At 39.2% G+C, this 23328-nt stretch overlaps 1 protein-coding gene across 2 annotated transcripts in view; it reads right to left on the reverse strand.

The window, feature by feature from the left end:
• KCNQ5 (potassium voltage-gated channel subfamily Q member 5) overlaps nt 1-23328 on the reverse strand; it is a 276106-nt gene that overhangs the window by 54865 nt on the left and 197913 nt on the right. For both annotated transcript variants that reach the window (XM_051614780.1, XM_051614779.1), the window contains exon 3: nt 16872-16998. In XM_051614780.1, coding sequence (XP_051470740.1) covers nt 16872-16998 — 127 coding nt within the window. The remainder of the gene's footprint in view (nt 1-16871; nt 16999-23328) is intronic.

The raw sequence follows: 23328 nt of genomic DNA on the forward strand, positions 1-23328 counted from the left end.
CAAACAACCCACCCCACCAACTCCTTAGGCTGGGAATAGGGAAGGAAAGAGTGTGTCTATTGCCTAAGGCAGCCCTCCTTGGCAGGCAGGGAAGGCAGGCACATTACTTCAGCGTAGTTTAACTTGCCAGGAACAGGTGTAAGATAAATAAACCCTTCTTGGAATGAAACCAGAGTCCAAAGAAAAGTTTGCAATAGTTGAAAGTCACTTCTGAGTATGTTAAATCTACTTGGCTTTCTTGTCTAAGCGTACCCTGGAAAAATGAAAAGTTAAATACTTCATGATTGTCTCACTGCCACATTTTTACCCAACACACCTCAGGTGCCATTTGCCCTCTTTTAAGGGCATATTCTTCTGAAGTTCATTAATATTCCACTTGCATTTAGCTAAAATGCCATGTTATTTCTGTATTTGAAGAAGGCTTTAGTAAACTTACATTAATATTTTCCTTTTTATCTTTTAATGGAAAAACTGGGAAATCAGGAAGAAGGCAACAGCAACATTTCAACTAATTTAATGAGGACTCAAGTTTCATTTTGTATCTTGTTGTACAGCACCAGGAAAATTTGGGATGTAAGACTGAGTAACGGGCAGTGTAATTCCAAACTTCTCTGTAATGACTTACTAGAAAGACAGTAGTTTCTGATGTACATTTTCTATTTTGATTTTTTTCCAAGCTAATGGATCCAGTTTTATAGTTAAAAGGGTGATCACAGAAGCTTTACTCGGATATTGCAAAGTGTCCTAAAGCCTTGGACAATCTCTACAGTTACATAAAGTGTCAGGTTCATATTAGGAAACGTAATGCATCTCTCAACTCCTCAAAGATCATGTACATATTCAAACTAATACACAAACTTCCATTATCTTTCTCTCTTTCATATTCTTCAAAGTCTTAGTCTATATGAAGATGTGAGAGCTTTCCTTTTCTTCTAAATAACTATGACACTTTGAGCTGACCCAGGTTAAATAAATCTTGTGATATTTTCCCCCCTGATTTTGTCTGAATAGAAAATGAATGATATTTAATAATTTTAGGAAAATCACTATATAATTAAAATGGTGTTTGCTATAAATTAATAGAAAATACTCTGAGTTTACACACCCTTGTTATAAATATGCAGGAAACTGCAACAACTGTCAATTACTGTGTTTGCTCTGGCTACAGAACAAGTATAGAGAGGCAATGAGCTAGAACAAGAGTAGGACACATCTGCCCTCAAAACTGCAGGAATAAACAGAAAATCTCAAGAGTGTTGTTTAACTAGCCTGCAGCTGTATTAACTCACAAAGGAAATCAACTGGTAACCATATGAGCAAATTCAGGCTACCCTCAGGCTGTCCTTCTACGGTCTAATTTTGGGCTTAGTATCTATCTATCTAGACAAAAGATATGGCTTGTAGTGGTCATTTCTTCTGAATAGTTCTCAGGACAGTTCATTACCCTAAATTTCAAAGTTTTTTCTGAAAAAAACAGCCGTCTTGTTCTGTGGTGCTACAGAGCCATTGCACTCCATAATGTCCTAAGAGCACCAAGGGTGCTTCAACATCAGCTCTGTCTGCTTAGCATAGCACAGGTTATGCTTGTCTACTGCAGCACAGTGAGCAATTATTCTCACTTGCTGTGCAGTTTAAGTGAGTGTTATTTGAGATTTACAACAACTACATAGAAATAATTACCAGTTTTCTATTCTGAGTTGCTAGGAGGTATGAGTGGTGGAAGAGAGGGAGTGACCAGATTCCAGTTTTTCTAATATATCTTTGAATATCAGTCCTTCCAGTACCTTCATCATGTTTATTGCTATTCTCAGAACTCCCTTAAAATTGTCTACAATAATCTCCACAGCTAGCTGGCCAGGACCAGAGGGTATCATCTAATCAATGTAGAAATGTACTTTAAAATGTAATCAGATACTACAGCACACACTACAGCAACACAACACACTCTGGGGCACTGTACTTGAGCATGTCACACTATAGAAACATGATAGCAAAAATATACTCAATGGGCTCTATCCTAAACAGATATAAATTGGCAATTTAAAGCACTTCAAAGTATAGCTTGATGACTGATACCTAATTTAGGCCATATATCAGCTCTTTCTGAGATTCCTGAAAGAAGAAGTCTGTTTATACAATTCCACCTATAGGAACTACAGCCTTTTTTGCACAGCCTAGTAATAGATTTAGCATTGGTGTATTTCATGCTCCTCTGGGTATATAAAAATAAAAAAATTAAAAAAAGGAAATAAAAAGACATTCATGGGGTTTAAGGCTTCTACATACTCTAACAGAGGGATATTGAGAGAAGGAAATAATGGTATCACTTGAACACTTGTTGAGAAAGGTCATAGAACAGAAAAGGTCATTTCATCACAACTGGCTGCAAAAGTGCTTTTCACTTCAAAAAAGGGATTAACCACTTCCCTTTACTGGTTCAAGAGGGCAAAGAATAAAAATCATGATTAGAGCATGCTGCAACAGTTAATTTGACATGAAGCAAATTCTAATGTTTTTACCAGGTGGCAGTTCATTTGCTCTCTGAATAGTCCCCTTGCTATGAAATCAGTGGGATATTTCACATAGCTATGGCAGAAAAATTTGGTCTAATATGAGCTGAACTTTCAGTGACCTTGCATAAGTACTTACCCCAGAAACCAAGAATTTTCTGTATTTTTATCTTTAAAATATCCAGAATCTTAAATTATTATTTTTTAAAGGATTAAACCTGTAAGTACATCTCTGAGCAGAGATGATAAATATTACCATATATAGATAGATGATGGATGCTATATTGTGTAAATTATCCCATTGGAAGAAGCAGAACTAGTTATTGATATAGTACAATTCAGTATGTGCAAGATGGTAAAAATCTGCAAACTGGGTCTTCAGAGACTGCTCTGGAGACATCCAGTCTTTTGAGGTCATCTGAATTCACCTTCTGAAATACAATATGCTCAAGCATCATTCTCTGACTATAAAAAAACCCCAACAATCAGTCTAATGTCAGCCATTGAATCATTTCACTGAGGAAAAAAGAAGCCTAAAAACCACCACAGGTCACAAAAAACTCAAGGAACATGAGATCATCTGTGGTTTGCATATACAAAAATAAGGGTGCTCAAGATCTTGAGTCCTGTCAAAATGTACTTTCATTTGTCTGAATATAGCTTTCCTTTCTGGTCAGGGACTGGATCTTTCTGCTCAGATGCCAGGCAGGTTATGATTAACTGTCACCTACTAGTAAAAGAAATTGGCAGGATGTCTTCAGGAAATTCTTGGGATGGATGATGCTGTTTGATTTTTGCAGATGTTGTCAGTCCAGCCAAAAGATCTTTGTGTTTTTAAATATATTACACACTTTGGCCAGAAACCATCGTAATTGTCGTTACAGACAAAACAACTTGGTGATTTTGCTTCCTTTTGTAATCTGTTTTCAAGATGCAAAACAACTCGATATTTTTAGAAGTAGGAAAGTTAAATCATTTTGCATATCAAGATAATTTGCAGAGATAAACACAGAGGAGTGTGAAAATTGACTTCTATTGTTGCTGAAAAACAGGAAGATACGAATGTATGGCAGTGGCACACGGAAGAGAAAGAATGTATACAAAAATATGTAATATTGTATACATACTGAAGTGGAATAAAAAAAGAATTCCAGAGGTTAATATTTCTACTCTATCATTTTGTTTTGTTTGTTTTTGGAAAATGGCTACATTGGTCACTGACTTCAGTTCTAAGGAGTCCACTAAAACTGATCTGTGCATAGACTTTTCTTACTCATCAGCTGAGCAAGACTGCTGGAAAAACATCAAAAGAGATGAAACATCTTGGACCCTTCTCTCCATTCGTAGTTTGCATTTATTGGAATCACATGAATAAGCAACGTATTTCAATGTGAAATGCAAGTGACCTCCTGGAAATACAGACAAATTCTTTCTAGGATACATGTCAATTTTATATAGCCAAAATGAGTTTATTTAGAAAAGGAGCTCACCAACAAGTAAAGGTATCTTATCTGTGAAAGAGAAAATGGTAGGAATTAAAACAAATTAAATTTAAATTTAAATCATGTATGTAAAAGAATATATAGTGATATTTATATGATATGTAAAACCTATATAATATGTAATAATTAAATAATGGAAAATATAAAAGAGATATGCATTCATATTATAGAAGCACCACTATGTGGTGTGTAGTTGCCAGGTGGTGTTAAATGATGACACCATATAATATAAAAGAGGTTATGTTTAATGTATTTTCAGTGCCATGGAAAAACTGCATTAAACTGCAAGCATGCTTTAGGAGATCAATTCAAAGCTTTTATCACTGCAAACACCATAAAGATTAGCTTCAGCAACATGTCCTGATGCTGAAACTCCAGGCTTGCTGAAAGCCCCTGGAGGCAGGTGCTGGGGACGAGGTCAGCTGAGCAAAGCAGCTGTGTGCAAATGGGGCCATGGCACCAGTGAGCCAGTCCATGTGAGGGTGGAGTACATCCAGACCCAGCTCAGGCTGGAGCTATGCAGGACCTCAGCCTGGCACCTGGAGTCTCAGCCGAGTGTGTAGGACAGCGTCCACACAGCTGAGGCTGGCAGGAGCTGATGAAAAGTGATACAGTGGCAGCTCAGGTGTCTCCTCCGTGGCACGTCAGACAGGATGAATAAGCATGTAAATCCCTGCCAGGGACCCCCAGCACACACACACAGACACTGCAAAGCAGAGCAGTCCAGGGGAACATAAACCTGACCTGTCACCTAAAACTGAATTCACATACCCTTCTGCTAAGCAATTGAAGCTGGTCCTGTGTGTATAGCGTATTCTTCAGTGTATCTTAATAAACACGGATTAGCTTAAGATTTCTTGCTTCAAACACACAAAGGAGCTGTATAGACTTTCCACATTGAGAAGGAGAATTATGCCATGTTCCCTCTATCTATGAATACTCCAAGCAGGACCAGTAAATCCCTTTTGTTACAGACACCTTGGTATGCCCTTGCTACACATTGAGTAAAGCTCTTTACCAAACAAGGCAATCATATGTTGTCTCTAAACAAAATGCAACAGAATGGGAAATAAGTCAAAGACACTTGTTAGTAAAGCAACTCAAATAGAATAAATTTGGACTTAGTAGGTCAAGCAAGTTTGAAACAGAAAAACAGGGAGTATTTTCAAAAAGTAAACACTGGACACTTTTTAGATGTGAAAACTAAATATTCCCTTATGAAATTCCAGATTGAGGAAGAGGGGTCAGATTTCTGGTTGGCCATTTTTCACTCAAGGTTTGTAATGAGATCCTAATTCCATCCTCAATAATGGATCAACCAGTGTTACTCACTAGTATGCTGATGTACTAAAAGTATGTGTACACTGTTCCTGTGTAAAAATAACACACTTTCAGGCCACAATGACAAAAATATCAAAATAATGTTGGTTTACCTTTTGTTGTAGACAGCCAAAATATTGCTCTGTGGGTTGAGAATTACAATAGCTCAACAAATACTGAGTTTTAAATTGTAGTTATGGTTACCACTCTTTATTCAATCTGGACAAGAATAGCAGCATTAATTGGAACATTCACCTGTCTTTGTACTGTTAGCAATTAAAGTTCATGGCCCTGTTGAATACACACTCTTCTGTGACTGACTAAGTCCTCAGCAAACACCTTTATATTATTAACAGATGGTTCAATAACTCTTAAAAATCTAAGGGCCTCCTACAAGCTAAGATTAAGTTCAATTGCAAGTCTTTCATGGATTTATACTTTATTAGCCTTTTCCAATAATTGATCGTTAACATTATTAATATGTACCTGCCAGAAGGAATAAAGCACTGTTTATTCAGTAGGAGTTTTATTTGGTTTTAAGACAGGCTGACAGGAACACATTTAGAACTGTATCTTTGACCCAGTGTTCACCAACCCAATTTGTGTCCAACTAAAGGAACAAACCACGAGTAACACACAAGAGATCCTTCCCATAAATCTTCATTTATTCTGCCCAGTAACTGTTTTGTGCCTTACAAGCCCTGGGAAAACAAGGTTTGTTAAGTCACTTTACGATGTCTGAGTTTTTTTTCTAGATGATATTAGAACTTAGTGAAAAAGGCTACCGTTGTAGAGAGAAAAAACCCTGAAGATTTCTGGAGGGGAAGGCAGCAGGGTGGACAGGCAGACACACACATGCCTCTGATGAATGAATAGGCTCATTAGATTGGACTGTAAGAAAACCACTGAGTTATCAGCAAGAAAAAAACAAAATAACTACAGGCATGGCAAGACTTGTGTATGGAGAAAGGGCTGAATAATTTAGGAGTGGTTAGTCAGAAGACAAATATGAGATGGCAGAGAGATGTATGCAAACTAGTGGAAGATTAGAAGGTCTGTTGGATGCCTCCTGTTTACCCTTCCTTATAAAAGTGAGATCAAAAGTCAATTTAAATCTGATAAAAAGAAATACAAGATGCAATTAACTTGTAAAATTCATTGCCGCAGGATATAAAGGAATAACCAGGGAAAAAAAAAAAAAAGACAAGATTGGATGTTTCTCCCTGAATTGCTGGAATTAGACTTTTCATAGGTTCCAAATTCCTGTCTGAGTCCATTATGGATTACCCAATGTCCAAACAAAAATATCATGTGATTGATTATTTGAACTATAGGTATTAACACCGTTTTAGAGGCATCTGGCACAAGTCAGAGTGTAGAAAACACCAAAAGGGGCTCCCATGAGATGCAGCCCAGCATGGGAAGCCATGCTATATCTGTGCTGGGTCCTTCTAGCCACACAGGCAGGAATCTTTAGACAGGGCCCTGCACTTTCATGGCCTTTTCAATCATACTCTAAAGTCTCAGGGAAGGGTAGGTGGGCAGGATATCTGAAAATGTCTGTCTAATGCATTCCCAGGTTGTGGGAAAGGAGACCACCCAGCTGAAGGGGCCCTGCCTCTGCCTTGGCTACTTCCAAGATGGTCACATACATGTGTTGGGGCACCAGGACCAGGTGGCATGCATGGAAGCAAGCAACTGGAGCTGGCTCTTTTTGCAGCAGGCACAGCTTTGGCCAGGCTCAAATAAGCATTTTCACCATTTTGGAGCTTACACAGATTGAAGTAAAACAGACCGATGGACATCTTCCTTAGATCTGTTATTGACAGCAGTATCATGACTTTTGAGAGTCATCAGTACGTTTAAAAGTAAAAATAGTAATTTTTCTTCAAGAGGAGACTACAGGTTGTGGTAGACCAGTGCTTAAGTGCTAGGAGTGGGAAGGGAGGAAATTAAACAGTGCAGAGTGTGCCCAATTTGCCATATAGAAACATGCAAATATTTCTACTCAGCCATACTAAACTCGAGATATAAATACTGTAACTCTGTTACACAATGTAACAATGTTGTTACATTGTCAAATCCTTCCTAATTGCTGTATTTAACACAGAAGCTGTTAAAAGGAGGAATTAAAAATCTGTACTTTCTCTCTTGTACACAAGTCTTCTTCTAATGTAGCAGTTAGAATGTAACCATTTGAGAAACAGAGATTTCCTGCAGTTCCCACTGGACTACTCTGCCCATCAGTCACTTTAGCAGTGCTGGTGGCAACATGCAGTTCCCTGAAGGGATGTAAAAGAATGGAAACGTCTGTGGAAACTGAATTTCTTCAAGTTTTGCGATCACTGATAAGCTAGTTGCAAGGCTTGATGAAGACAACTGGCAATCAGTTTGACTATACTGAATGTACCAATGGGCAAAGCTTGGGTTTTAAGCTGTCAGCATTGCCAGTTAACAAGGTTAAGCTGAGCAGACACCAGAAAACAGCATTTGAAAAAACCAAATACTATGCCTAAAGCAACTGATAATGGCTGTGTCTCTAAAAGACAAAGCAGTCATGAAAAATGAAACCACTGACTGCACCTATGATCCTTTTCCTAAAGATCTTGCTCACACACAGCAAAGTCTTCAGCAAAACAACAATAGTCATGACATTCAACAGGCATAAGAGTAATAATTACACACGAAAAGCACCAAATAGATGGAAAGATGCACTGAAAACATAAAATAGCAGGATGTTTTCTGCTATCATACGCTACAAGGTGAATGTAAAAGGAGCAAAGTGATCGATACAGAAGGATTAATAAAAGTGTAATTACTACATAAAAATGTGAATAGTTGCCCACAATACAATACAATACAATACAATACAATACACGATACAAGATCACCCTAGAGACTGGACATTAGAGAGCATTTCTTTACTGAGAGGATGTTCAAACTCTAGAATAGACTTCCTAGAGACATGGCTGATACCCCAAATGTGTCAGTGTTCAAGAGGCATTTGAACAATGCTCTTAACAACATGTTTTAATTGTTGGTCAGCCCTGATGTGGTCAAACAATTGAACTAGATGATCGTTGTATGTCCCTTCCAACTGAAATTTTCTATTCTTCTCTCCTATCCTAACCTATCCTAATTATTTCTCACTATGTTTCCCCTAGTTGCATAAGTGCTTTCAAACCATTCTAGAAAGTTTCCTGCAGCATATGCCAAGGTCATAACTCCCCTTAGACCTCTGCAAATTTGAGCCACGAGAAAAAGCAAGATTTGATTGACTAAAACCTGCAAGAGTAGTTAATCATGGCTCAAATAGTCAGATTGACAATGGTCTAATGTACTACAGTGAGGTATTAACATGCTTCCAAAGCTCTCCTAAGTAAGTATAGGCATGTTAGTCAACTAAAACACACACTGAAAGTGGCTTTTGAAATAAACCAGTACTGCAAGCCACGGGTATCACAGTCCCATCAGGGGACTGCACATATGCCAAGGACAGAGTACTGGGCAAACACCTAGTCTGATACAATGCTATTTTGGACCAACATGGAAATGTTCCTAAACAATTCAGGTTTCTGCCTGCAGAGCATAATTTGCTGCTGCTAAAGCAAACTTGTACAGCCACTGAAGCAGCAATTCCACTCACAGAGGAGCTATGGGAAAGAGCTGATGATGATCGGAGTTGGGAGTTACAAGGAATGTCACACACTGAAGCAGCTGATCTGCAGCAAAACATCTGGAAATAAGCCAGGAAAGCTGGAATGATGAGATTTGCAAAACAAACCAATGATTTTACTGCTTTTGAGACTCCAAATGCTGAGGTAGGAAGATAAGTGAATTTGTCACAACTCTGTCTATGTCTAACTTCCACACCAGCACTTATCTTAATAACTACCTAATTGTGTATTGGAGAATTTACACGTATGTATGGAAATCTGAGTAACCATCTATTCTATGGATATGATGGGAATTTAGTGTACTAAGGCAGGTTACAAACATCTCAAATCAAATAAAGACAGGTAGTGAAAAGGAAGGTATTTTCATAAGCATCTTCATATACCAGGCATCTCTACTAGCCACAAGTTTAAAGCCAGTCCCTAAAAAATGTGAGCAAAATTGAACCTACCAAGTCTAAAACCACAAAATGATGACTGCTTCTTGGTCTGTCAGTTGCTTACCTCCCCCTGACTGTACACTTCCAAGGCACTGAAACCTTGTGGCTCACAAGCAACACTGGAATGCTATAATATACATTTATAATATCAAATATTTAATAATATATAGTATTTAACAATATTACATTATTATTATTATCATCATTCTCATTATTATTCTACAGTATACTTTCTGACATTCAAATATGAGAGATCACTCATTTGAAAGACTCCATAAATCATTTACAGAATTGGGGTGAGTATGGAGAGAGAATCTCATTATTTCTCAACCATTTGACTGTGATATTTAACATTAGGACACTTTCCTAACACATGAGAACTGCATTAGGAACCGCTAAATATTTTAGTGCAGGTACAGAGTTACATAGAATCATACAATCATTAAGGTTGGAAGGGACCCTAAAGATTGTCAAGTTCCAACCCCCCTGCCATGAGCAGGGAACCCTACCACTAGACCAGGTTACACAAAACCTCATCCAACCTGGCCTTAAAAACCTCCAGGGATGGGGCATCAACAAACTCCCTGGGCAACCTATTCCAGTTCCTCACCATCCTTACAGTGAAGAATTTCTTCCTAATACTTAACCTAAACCTCCTCTCTCTCAGTTTAAAACTATTACCCCTTGTCCTATCACTGTCTTCTCTGATGAAAAGCCCCTCCCCAGCTTTACTGTAGGCACCTTTCAAGTATTGGAAGGTCTCCACAAGGTCTCCCCAGAGCCTTCTCTTCTCTAGGCTGAACAGCCCCAACTCTCTCAGCCTGTCTTCATAGCAGAGGTGCTCCAGGCCTTTGATCATCTTGGTGGCCCTTCTCTGGACCCTCTCCAACAGGACTATATATTTCTTGTGCTGAGGGCACTAGAACTGCACACAGTATTCCAGGTGGGGTCTCACCAGACCAGAGTAGAGGGGCAGAATCACCTCCCTGGCCCTGCTGGACACACTTCTTTTGATGCAGCCCAGGATGCAGTTGCTCTGGGCTCCAGCACACACTGGCGGCTCATGTCGAGCTTTTCATCTACTACCACCCCGAAGTCCTTCTCCTCAGGACTGCTCTCCAGCCATTCTTCCCCCAGCCTGTATTTGTGCCTGGGGTTGTGCTGACCCAGGTGCAGGACCCTGCACTTGGCCTTGTTGAACTTCATGAGGTTGGCACAGGCCCACCTCTCCAGCCTGTCAAGGTTGGCATCCCTTCCCTCTTGGATGTCAACCACACCACACAGCTTGGTATCATCAGCAAATTTGCTGAGGATACACTCAATCCCACCGTCCACGTCTCCAATAAAGATGTTAAACAGCACTGGTCCCAGTACTGACCCCTGAGGGACACCACTCATCACCTGCCTCCATTTGGACATTGAGCCATTGACCACAACTCTCTGGGTGCAGCCATTCAGCCAGTCTCTTATCCAGTGAGTGGTTCATCCGTCAGATCCATGCCTTGTCAGTTTGGAGACCAGGATGTCACGTGGAACAAATGCCTTGCACAAATCCAGGTAGATGACATCAGTTGCTCTGGCACCACCCACCATCTCTGTAGCCTTGTTGTAGAAGGCCATTAGATTGGTCAGGCATGACTTTCACTTAGTGAAGCCATGTTGGCTGTCACCAATCACCTCTTTATTTTCCATGTGCCTATAATATATCAGTCTTGTTTGGAATGGACGTAACTACCTCATGCTGGGAAAATATTTTTAATAGCCTTCTAAGAAAGTAATTCTAATACCACAAATCAATTCTGTTTAGTAAAATTTCTCTGACTTTTAAAAGGCTTTCTATCAGAAATCTGTCTTCATGCTCGGATTCTTCACAATCCAGTGTTCTAACCTATTTCATCCTTTCTGATGTGGATCTCTTCTAATATGTACTGCTAGAACTGTCTGTTTACAAATGATTGATTATTCTCTGGGTGAACAAAATCCAAGTTTCTCATTTAGCAGATGACCACAATTAACACCAAGTGACAGGGTAAATCATCATCTCCTTCTGGACCAATTAATAATTATTTATTGATGTATGGATAGTTTCAGTGGGGCTGAGACAGTGTAATTTCCTGCTCCAAATCTCCCAGAGTGGGAATTTAACCATACTTTACCCAGAAACCAAAAGCTTCATTATTGGCTATTCTGCATGTTTGGGAGAGAGAGTGTTTCTAGTTTTGATGAGAAAGAAAAAAGGATCTAGATGGTATATAAAATGCTTTTCCTCAGGAAAATTGAATGTTGTTGGTTTTTTTTCATTAATTACCTTGACGTCAATTAATCAATATTTTTGCAATGAAAAATAATTTCATCACAAATCTTATACTAGCCTTGTTGACTTCCTTCATCAGCAGATACCTCAGTAGAGGCACACAATATGGATGCAAAATAGCTCAACCCTTGCATCAAAACCTCGATCTCCAGACGATGAAATGTGACAGCACCCACAGGTCCCCAGTGGGAAAGAATTAGTCTCTAGACACACCCCATTCAGGTTGCCCAGTCCATGGGAGGTGCCCTTCTACTCAAAATATGATGGTAGTGATACTAGCCTAAGATCAAAACCTCATGCCCATTAATAAATGCAGATTCTGAATTCTTTAGCACATGCCAGAAAGAAATTTCAACAGGAACTGCATCATGCCAAACTAGAAGGTTGCTTCTGAATAGCAGACACACAGTTTCTAGAAAGAGAAGACCAGAGCTTGATGTCTTTACTCATAGCAAACACTACCTTTGTCAGCAGGGAGTACAGTAGTAGGCAAGAGTAAATGCAACAGAGTAAGGCCCATAGATGATATTCAGACAAGAATAATTTCCCTTTACATTCCTAAAAAATGTACTGCCAGGATGGACAAGCATGAAAATATGCCACTAAGTATTATTTTTAAAAACCTACACAATTTGGGACCAATTTCACTTAAAGAGCACCTCTGTTCAGTGCACTTAATTATGGCTGCTGAAACTGAGGACTTTAAATTTCCAGCCTTAATGCTGCTATGACTATTATCAGAGTGTTTTCTGGAGTGAAGTGGGCAGTGTGTTCCTGAGATGAGTTCAAGTTGGACTGGCAGGAGACCCTCCAACATGGAGTTTGCTCTTGCTGAAGTTGGTTTTGCTGGGACTAATATTGAGACATGATGTGAGATGTGTCTCCTTAGTCAAGGATATACCTAATTACAGACCATCTCTGGGTTAGTTAGAGTTCAATTTACACTGGAAAGAGTCTGTTTACATTGTTTATCATGAGCAGCAGATTTACTATCTGTCTGTACTTAAACTATATGTGTCTAAATACCAATGTGACAGACACACAATGTATCATTACATAAATATATTGAATTAATTCAAATTAAAGGTTCAGCAGATCTTGTAACTCACTAGATACAGATTTGTTTGTAAAGTTTTGACAAAGCTGTCATATGATGGTTCATTACCATCCTAATAAATGAAAAATAGATTCAGCAATTTGCAACAGCCACTGCTATCACTTAATACTCTGAAATGAGGTTTGCCAGCCATGAAGTTCAAGAGCCTGATTACAGATAATGGACTTAAGCTTCCTGTTGGGGATTTCTTCATTCTGCAGCCTCAACAGAATTTGAACTTGCGACATTTCCATCACACTGTAGATTGGTTAGAGGTAAAATAGAAGTAGCTGTAAATTGTTAATTGACTAACATGACATCTTTCACTGGGCTGGACCACCAGGAGTTCCAGTTGCCCTGGAAAAGTGTTATATGCCCCCTGGCTGGCTTTACAAGGAGGTGATGCTTTCTTCCCGATTAGCAGACATGTCCTCTTTTATTTGGGAGATTTTCAGGGAACACAGATCCCCCTAAGGCACAGACAGAAACAGATTTTTTCCTTGGCATTGGAATCCCTGGCACCCAGAGGCAGCAGTTAGGAGATGTGGTGCCTGGATTGCTACTCCCCTGCACAGTGTAGCTCAGCATCATTGCTCTGCAGTGCTGATAGCCACACTTCAGACTCACATGCCCAGGAAATCTAGGATTTGCAGAAGTAAGTGCAGCTTTAAGTACATACTTCCAGTGCCTGGGAGGGTATGTTGGTATGCCCTTTGCATTAGGTACACAAGCTCATACACAGTCAGAAAAACAGAAGGATGACAGGTAACTCCTGACATAGAACAAAATACAAATCCAGGTTTAATACTACACCATTACTCCTATTTTCATAGAAATAAACAAGGGTACAAAACTGTCAAATAATTTGATAGATATCACTAACCTGGTAACTCAGAGAGCTGCTTGATGAACTAATTTGTCAGGGCAGTGACATTCTAGGCAAACTAATATAAGCACAGAGCTTTGGCCTTGCAAAAAATGTTTCTGGTTATTAGATTATTAATGGAAAAAAATAAAGGCTGTCTGAATGTGACCCTTGAGGCAATCCTTAAATTTATTATTCCTAGCTCTTGGGCCATTCCCCTATATGATTTATGTTTGATCACAAAAATAATCAGAGAACAGATATGCTGGAGATATATAGCAAATTTAATTAATCGTAAACAGAATAAGTCTGCAAAAATATTGTTTTACTGTAACAATAAGCAGAAATAATAACTGAATAGATGAGTAAGTCAATAATGAAGCAAACATATGAAAAGTAATAGGCTGAAACTGGCCATGTGCTTTCAAGGGGACCTCAGCACTAAGTTCACTGAGTTTCCCCTCAGACTATCCTTTCTCCAGCCTGAACAAGCCTGGGTCCCTCAGCCTCTCCTTGCAGGGAAAATACTCCAGCCCCAATCATCTTGGTGGTCTTCACTGAACTCACTCCAGTTTACTGATATCTTTCACTTAGGGTGTTGGAGGAAACAAATTGGTGCAGTATCTGAGATGTGGACTAATGAGTGCTGAGTAAAGGGAGACAATCATGTGTCTTGATCTACTGGCTAATACAGCCCTTTGGCCTTTGCTCCTAGGGCACACTCTGCATTGACTGCAAAGCTGAGGTGTCAGGCAAAGATTTTCCTTATGTGGCAAGAGCTGTAAGAAGACTTGCTAAAGATTCTTCTTCAAAAGATCAAACCTGGAGAGATGTTAAACAATTGAAATGCTCTTCAGGGATGCTAAAGTCTGGAAGTTCACAAATATCAAACAGCAGAAGAAGAGACGCAGAGAATCATTAACAGCAAGAAATTGAAGTTACTGGTTTAGTTTCCAGAAGCTGCACTAGTAACTATATAGTGTTTTGCAGAAAAAAGTTCCCTTTTTATCCAGTGAACCAGCATAGGAAGACATCCACAAGCAGAAGACTGTTGTTTTTTCATTAACTCTGCTAGCAGATGATAAAGTTACAAGGGGGACAGATGCTTTCAAGGCTACAGATCACCCATGTGAACATATGTGTAACAAGCAGAGCAGATGAACTCCGGAGAAAGGAGGAAAAACCACAGTCAAGTGCAGTAAACCCCAACACTCACCAAGGCCTGTGCCAGGAAACCTGCCTGAACTATTTCACAAACCATAGGAGCGTGGCTATGAGTTGTTTAAAGTCATTCACCTCATGATAACATACAATTTTGGACAAGGAAGAACCCCTTTTTTCACTTTTGTCAGGAACTAGCACATCAGACAGAAGTTAATCACTGGCAGAAAACTCACCAGTTGAATGGAGAGAGGAGAGGGAGGAGAAACAAAAGCTGAATCCAAGAAGCTGATGTGTTTCTACACAATGGCCTTTGGGAGACTAGTAAACCACTCTAAGATGTCAAATGCTTCTAGTAAGTTCCAATTCTTTAAAGATTTAGGTGTTTCTAGCCATGTCTAAATGGTTGAAGTAAGTTAATTTTACTAAGATAACAGTCTGGTGCTTTTTTATGGCTGTGTGCTGACCAGCTGACCAAACCTGACTACTGCAAAGTTTCAGGTGCACCACAAAATCTTGGAATAATAGTAAGTCTGGTTAAGGAGGGCAGCCGGGTTTGTTGACGCCAGGGAGAGTGCATGTCTGAATTTCTAGTGTTCCCTTGACTGATGACTGGTACAGGCTGGGAGGATTTTTAAATTTTCTTTCCACTCTCCTTTTGGCTAGAAGGAACGTGCATGAACTGGTGCTGGACAGGCTGCTCTCCTGTTGCCTGAACAAAACAAGTGTCAACCCCACTATGTCCTCCTCTCCCATAGTGCCATACAATAGCATAGATGGGGTGATTTTTTCTGAGGGGGAGACAGACTGCAATGCCTTTCCACTGAGTCATGCTCCTGTTCCTCAAGGTCCTTTCTCCATGGCAAAAATTCCTCTGTGGCATAATGTGTGGATTTACCAGGGAATGAGGAAGAAGGCAAAAGCTTGCTTTACATGTTAGCCCTAACCAGTGCAGCAGTCTGCTATATCACAGGACAGTGAAAAATCTTTTTTTAGACTAAGATTGCATTAATCTACATAACAATATTGTTATTTACTGTTTGCACTGAGAGCTGTGTATGTAACTGCTTTAAGTGTGTGACTGTTGTGCTAGCTGCTGTGTAAGAGAATGTGTTTCCTGCCCCAATCAATCTGCAAATTAATATAAGATACAAGCAGATGAAATTAAAGGCTGGAGAGAGGAGCTGGTAGAGAAAGAGGTTGGAATATTGATATCCTTAGGTTTCACAGCATTTAAAAGCATTTGCTCCAAACCATTAGAAAAATAAGAAATGATCAGATTAATTTGGTTAGCCATCTTTGATTCCTGCCTTTATTGGGAAACTATTTTCCTGCAGATCACTTCTCAAAACAGTTTTTGACTGATTTTGGGTCTATTCACCTTTCTTAGAGAGAATTTCTAGAGCAAAGAAGAGGAGGGAGAGTCTCTTGAAATAGCTGTGGAAGTATGCTATATCCTCTGTCAGGGTCACTGGCAGAGCAGATATCTGGATTGTCATGCAGAGAGCAGCAACACAGGAAGCAGCAAAATTGTCAGAAGACATTTCTAGGTAGGTTTTCAAACTTACTGTATGATACATGTCTCATCACAGAGGTTAAATAAGGAGAACACAATGTGTTGAATGTGTGAACATGTGTTCATGGCATGTATGCATATCTATAGAAGATGTCTACTATTCATGCCCATTAAATGCATACAGCTCCCATGATTTATTCAAGATTAGCTCTCAGTCCCTCATTCTTCCATGTACATGCCAGCTGAATGACATGCATAGCAAGATGTCTTTCGCAGAACATAAGACTCATGGGCTCACTGGTATTTAGGGACTTTGGGATATTAGGTGTAGAAAAGCCTTGGGCAGATGACAGCTGATAGACAGCTATTCTGGACTTACACTGGGTTTGATTGCTTTAGTTTTCATTCAGCAGCAAAACAGAAGGGGAGGCTTTTATCTTTATCTTAAAACAAATTTGAGCTGGGACACTCACCTATGACACAGAATGGTTTCCTTGCGAAGCGCAGCCTCCCTTGCCATCCCCGGTACCGACAGCAGCATCCAGCAGACCAGATACGAATAATAAATTCCAAACCAAAGACAACAATCATGACAAATTCCTAGAAATAGAAAATAAGAAAAATGCTCGTTACAGATAACCAACACTGAAGCATCAGGAACCTTCCAACCACTGTGTGTGTATAGCAGTACAACACCTTGAGCACCTGAAGATCCCAAGCCAAACTTGGGGCTCTGCTCCCCAGGATGATTACACACCTACACACAAAGCACGGTCCTCAGAGCTCCCAGGTGAAGGGTCCAAATCTACCCTGAATAACATTAAATATTCTCTAAGACTGGCTACTAACTATGAAACACTGAAGGACTGAATCATACTCAAAAATACCAAAACACGATATTCAGTGACTTTAGATATGAGGACCAGACCATGTGTAATTTAGACAGCTAGTGAAGAACATACGTTATATATCCACATCCCTAAAAGTAGCTCTTAGTTTGAAAGCTGATTGTTTTGTTAGATATATTCTCATTGTAGCAATATACAGATGAAGTGATTAAGCTGATGCAGAAGAATTTAGGAAATAAATACAATGGGCGTGTAATTTTTTGTAAGATAGCAAATGGACATTCATACTAGGCATAAATTTCCCTGGACAGCTTGCGAATGAAAGCATTTAATAACTTGCCTTATTTCTGGCTTGCCTGTTTTCCATACTGGAAACTTAAGATTGTCTATTTCAATAGCATGAACTTGTAGTTATACAACTTTTATTGGAAGAACTTTTTCAGTGCAACAGTGTAGTCAACAGGGTTTCAGAAATAGAGCTTGAAGCACAATTAAACTCCATAGCTTAAGGAAATACAAATCCCTAGAATATGCAGTGATATAGTACATACACACTAGTATGAAATTATAAACTTAATTTAGACTGTCTTCTAGAATGCCATCATAAATTTTGAAATGATAACATAAAATTTTGTGTGTTCAATAAAAGGAGAAAAGTACTTGAAGGAACTTCTTGAGCAGTTCGTCAAGAAGAGGATGAAAGTTATTTTTTATTTGGCAGCTGAATGTATTTCCATGTCCAGGAGAAAGCTATTACTTGTCAGCCAATTAATTTGTTATGTCTACAAGATGAGGACTAGTGTGATAACATAAAGAAATGCTGCAAATGAATCAGATAGAGGAATATTTTCAAGGGTAGGGTTGATCAAATATTGACCTTTTCCCAATACACAGTTTCCATGTTTTTAGACTGGGAGACCCGACAACTCAGGAAGCCAATAAGGCTGTAAATACCACATACATCAACTCTGGCATTAATTTACCTAACAAATGGCATTATGAATACTGCTTATGTAATGGTGCTTTACTAGCTTGTGATCACTGGAAGTACATTGAAACAGTATGAATTTAATTTGCTTTTGCTGTCACAGAACAATTTGAAAATATAGTATTCCTTCCTAAAAAACATGTCAGCTTGTATTACTACATCATGCTGAAAGAGTTTTTAAAGCCTTCTTCCGTGTCTTGGTTTCCAGTTTTGTAAATTCCAAACTAAATTCCTAAATCGCAGTTAAAGGAAATATCACATTTTTTGTTAGAAAAGAACACATAGAAAAATGAGTGTGATTGTTTATGGTTTTCTTTTTATTCATTCTACTACAAGAAAATTTGACTTAATTCCATGGACAAAGTTATTGCACAATTTCAGAAAGGATTTTGTGCAAAAGTGATAAAGTTCTCCATATAGTAACAATAACTCTCAATAGTTGGCTACTATGTGGTACATTTCCTTGTAGGAAATTCTCTGTAGGCCAAGAATAAAATGTACAAGAAGCCAACTGGAAAAAAAAAAGAATATGTATTTTAGTTCTTTAACTACCACTTTTATAGTGGTTGTTATATCATGAGTTTTCAAATCTGGTTTACACATTGTTAGATGATGTCTTTGAATTTATGAGGGATGATGGCAGGCACCCAGGCCATTTGATGTCTGATTCTCCTGATTTTCTTTTTTGGGGCAGGGGTAAGAGATGCTGAAGGACAGGAGGCCAGCAAAGCATGAAACATTCTTTGCTTCCAAGAAAATCTATTCCTTGTTAAAATCTCATCCCATTTAACTGGACTAAAGTTTCTCATTTCCTTGGAAAACACACTGTGTGTACAGATGTATGAGCAACACCTTCTGCTTGGTAAGTACGCTGACATTGTCACAGGCATCTTAGGGGAGCTGATCCACACATGCAGGAGTGTGTCCTCTGCCACACTCTAGACACAGTAGGGCCTCTGATGGAGCACTGGCCTGAACATAAAGTACTCAATGATCCTGGAAAGATTGAGTCTACAGCTTCAATTCAGTTAAATTAGTATCACAAAATTGCTGGTAGAAGTCAAAAAGAGGTACTTTTGGGGGGAAGTTTACTATTCTGTTTCCTATTAGTGCTAAACATTTTAGTATTCATCATCTGTACTACTGTTAGCAATTACTATTTGCTATACTTTCTCAGTTACACAGAGATGAAAAAAAAGCACTGTGTGCTGAAAGCACAGGTTTGAGAGTCTTTTGTACTACATGGTGTCCTCGTGTGTCAGCGGCAGAAACCAAATTTGTCTCTCACATAAGAATCATAGAATCCTAGGGGTTGGAAGGGACCTCAAAAGATCATCTAGTCCAACCCCAAAGGCACACACATTTATTGCAAAGAGAAAATTAATGGAGCTGTATCTATTCTGAGAGAGAAAAAGAGCAAAAGGATGTTTTCTCTCTCTTTTTTTTTTTTTTTTTTTTTGAGAGTGGAGTAAGAATTTAAGGTTTTTCTTGGTGAAACAATCTGAAATGTCTTTGTTCATTCCTTGAAAAAATAAGGACGTTTTAGTAATCAGTGTGCTTGATCATAATGTAAAGTAAAATCTCTGTCAAGGTTAATGCAGGCCAGGGAATGACACTATTTTTTTCCTATGGCAGCTGCACAGTCACCAGTTTCTTGGTTTTCCATGGACAAAAATCGGAAGCATGCATCCCAAACAAGATCAGGATACTTTTTTTTAATTTCATTTTGAATGGTTTATTGCAAAATGAAGCATAAATTTAGGCTTTTAATTACCTTGGCTTTAGTTCCTTTAGTACTTGAAACAGAAAATCCGGACATAATTGGAAAGGCATGTGATAGAATAAATAATTAGACCTCATACGATTTGTAGGCTTGGTGTAGAAATGATGCATTCCACGTATCACTGTCCTACATATAATATTGGATCACTTATGTGATATGAATAACAACATTAACATCAGAATGGGAAAATCCTGCACTGTTGATAAATCTGGCTTCCTTCAAAATTCAGTAAGATTCTATTAGAACTGATGAACAAGTTCAGATTTATCATAGAATCATAGAATTACTTAGGTTGGAAAAGACCTTTAAGACTGAGTCCAACCATTAAACCTACTCTACCAAGTCCAGCACTAAGCCAATACTCTCAAGTGCCACATCTAGACGACTTCTAAACACGTCCAGGTATGGTGACTCAATCACCTCCCTGTGCAGCCTGTTCCGATGTCTGATGACCCTTTCCATGAAAAAGTTCTTCCTAATGTCTAGTTTAAACCTCTCCTAGTGCATCATGAGGCCATTTCCTCTTGTTCTATCACCAGTTACTTGTGAGAAGAGACCAGTGCCTATCTCTTTACAGCGTCCTTTCAGATATTTGTAGAGGGTGATGAGGTCTCCCCTCAGCCTCGTTTTCTTCAGACTAAACAGCCTCAGTTCCCTCAGCTGCTCATATAAGCCATGTTCTCAAGGCTCTTCACCAGCTTGGTTGCCCTTCTTTGGACATGCTCCAGCACACTGATGCCTACTGGAAACCCTTCACTCCTGAGGTAGAGCAGGAATGCCTTGGCCTTCGCCATTTCTCCCTTTTCCTCTACCTTGTCATCCTTCTGCAATCACAGCTATATCTGGCCCTGCACCACAGCTACCACAATCTGTAACTTTTTTTGGCTATTTAAGCTCACAGTTAGTGCTTCACAGTGACTACTATGGCAGATGCATTGGTGGTTTGGACAGTGGAAAGTCTTTCTTCGTCCTCAAAGCACAGTTCATCCAGACTAATGAACGCTTCATTCTGAGATGTTTCTGCATATGCAGCTCCAGTTGTCATGGGGAAATACGCATATGCAGGAGAAGCAAGACTGAAACACACAGATTCAGTCACTTTTGGCATAAGGAACACGGGCCATTCTGCTCCTGACGTTTTTTACAGCTGCATGTGCCTTCGTTGCTCTGCCACTGGAACAGTAAATGGCAGGAAAGGAAAACAAGAGGTCATCCAGGGCAACATTTCTATTTACAGATGGTCCTGGAGGACTCTAATGAACAGGGTCGATAATGAAATCAAGCATACTTCGTACAATCCAGCTACCATGAGCACTTTTTTCCTTTTTTTTTTCTTACCTAATTAGGACACAAGTGATGACTTGTTGAAATTGTCCACATTAATATGCTTCTCAGGTGTTTTTTTAATGATAAGGATTTCCCTGAGCATAACATTTTAACAGCAAAAAATCTGCTTTTATCATAGGTTTCTTGTTCATTTACATAAGTGCTTATTAAAATTTTAAATAATTTGCTACTCCTGAAATTAGGTATCTTGGTCGTAGACTCATTTCTGGGAATTAGAACCATTTTTGAGATGAGAAAGGGGCCAAAGTTGAGCACTCTGTGCTGTTCTCTGAGGATGCTTCTTGTTATTTTACCTGAGTAAATGAGCTGAAGTTTGGATATAAGAAATCTGCCCACAAGACAATGGCTCTGTTTTATTTTAATTGCATTTCTTGCATGGAAATTGTGTTGTTAAGCAGTCTAAAGGCTAGAGAAGTAGGACAACAGTGAAGCAGACTGATGTAAGGAGTTGCTTGCCTTGAGATCACAGAAGAACTGGGTCTACAATTGACAGCATTAGAAGCCAGGGAAATGGGCTATAAAAAATCAAATTAATTCCCAGAAATAAGCTTTGATGAGTGTTTCTGTACTTAAAGACAACGTCTCTGCACTGCGCTTCACTGCAGATGCTCATCTGGTGTAAATCAGCCCAGATTCACTTCAATAGCACAATAGCAGAAATAGGAGGAGCAACGAGAATAGAGCTTGGGAAGTGCCCCCTCTTCCCTAAAAACTCGTAAACAGAGCCATCTAATGTTTCCAAATAAGTTGGAAAAGAGGGAGAATAAACATGTTCTCATCCTTTAATTTATGGCTGACTAGTTTAAGAAAGTCACCAGCTAGTAAAATGTCTTTATCATAGAATCATAGAATGGTTGGGGTTGGAAGGAACCTCAGAGATCATCTAGTTCCAATCCCCCTGCCATGGGCAGGAACACTTCCCACTACACGAGGTTGCTCAAAGCCCCATCCAACCTGGCCTTGAACACATCCATGGAAGTGGCATCCAGAACTTCCCTGGGCAACCTGTTCCAGTGTCTCACCTCCCTCAAAGGAAAGAATTTTCTCTGAATATCCAGTTAAAATCTCCCCTCTTCAAGTTTTAATCCATTACCCTTTGTCCTATCACTACATGTCCTTGTAAAAAGTCCCTCCCCAGCTTTTCTGTGGGACCCTTCAGGTACTAGAAGGCTACTGTGAGGTCTACCTGGAGCCTTCCCTTCTCCAGGTTGAACAGCCCCAACTCTCTCAGCCTGTCTTCATAGGAGAGGTACTTCAGCCCCTGATCATCCCTGTGGCCCTCCTCTGGTTACTCCAATGAATAGCTGATACTATTAAAACAGCAATGCTTTATTATTCATCATTAAAGAGTAGGAGATTTTTTTCTCATGTAATTAAAGCAAGAACATAACAGTTCATCTTCTGTATCCCTCTCTCAAGCAAAAAGCCCTCTACTGATTCAAAGTACAGAGCATCGGAGTTGCACTCTACACTTTAAACAGGTACTGCAGATACTGTAGGGCTGTGAGGGGAAGTGGACACTAGTCTCTCTCAGAGAAATCTGAGGAAGGTTTGAGCTTTAAGTAGTTGTGATGCAGAAGCTGGTGGAGAACTAGGGACACTTCTGTTATGCTGGCTAGTTTCCAGATTTATATCAACAGATATGAATATGTGCATACTTTATTCTTAAAAATAATAGTATAATTTGAATACACATTTGTATTATTCTTCATTCAGCATTAGAAGTGGAGATCCTGCATCTAAACAGCTAACAAGTGTACCTACACATGCACATACATACATAAGGATCTAATGCTTTAATTCTTTCCAAGTGCAGTTTAACAGTGGGAGAGGTGGCCATAAATCTAAAAACATATCCCAGAATAGACCCTAAATGGTGCATAAATCACAACCAGAGCATTCAGTTCAGCTCCCAGTGCAACACACAATAAAGATGAAGTTAAATTTACGCACTTTGGGGTCAT

This window comes from Apus apus, chromosome 3 (assembly GCF_020740795.1).
Source record: "Apus apus isolate bApuApu2 chromosome 3, bApuApu2.pri.cur, whole genome shotgun sequence".
In the NCBI taxonomy this organism is placed as follows: Eukaryota; Metazoa; Chordata; class Aves; order Apodiformes; family Apodidae; genus Apus; species Apus apus.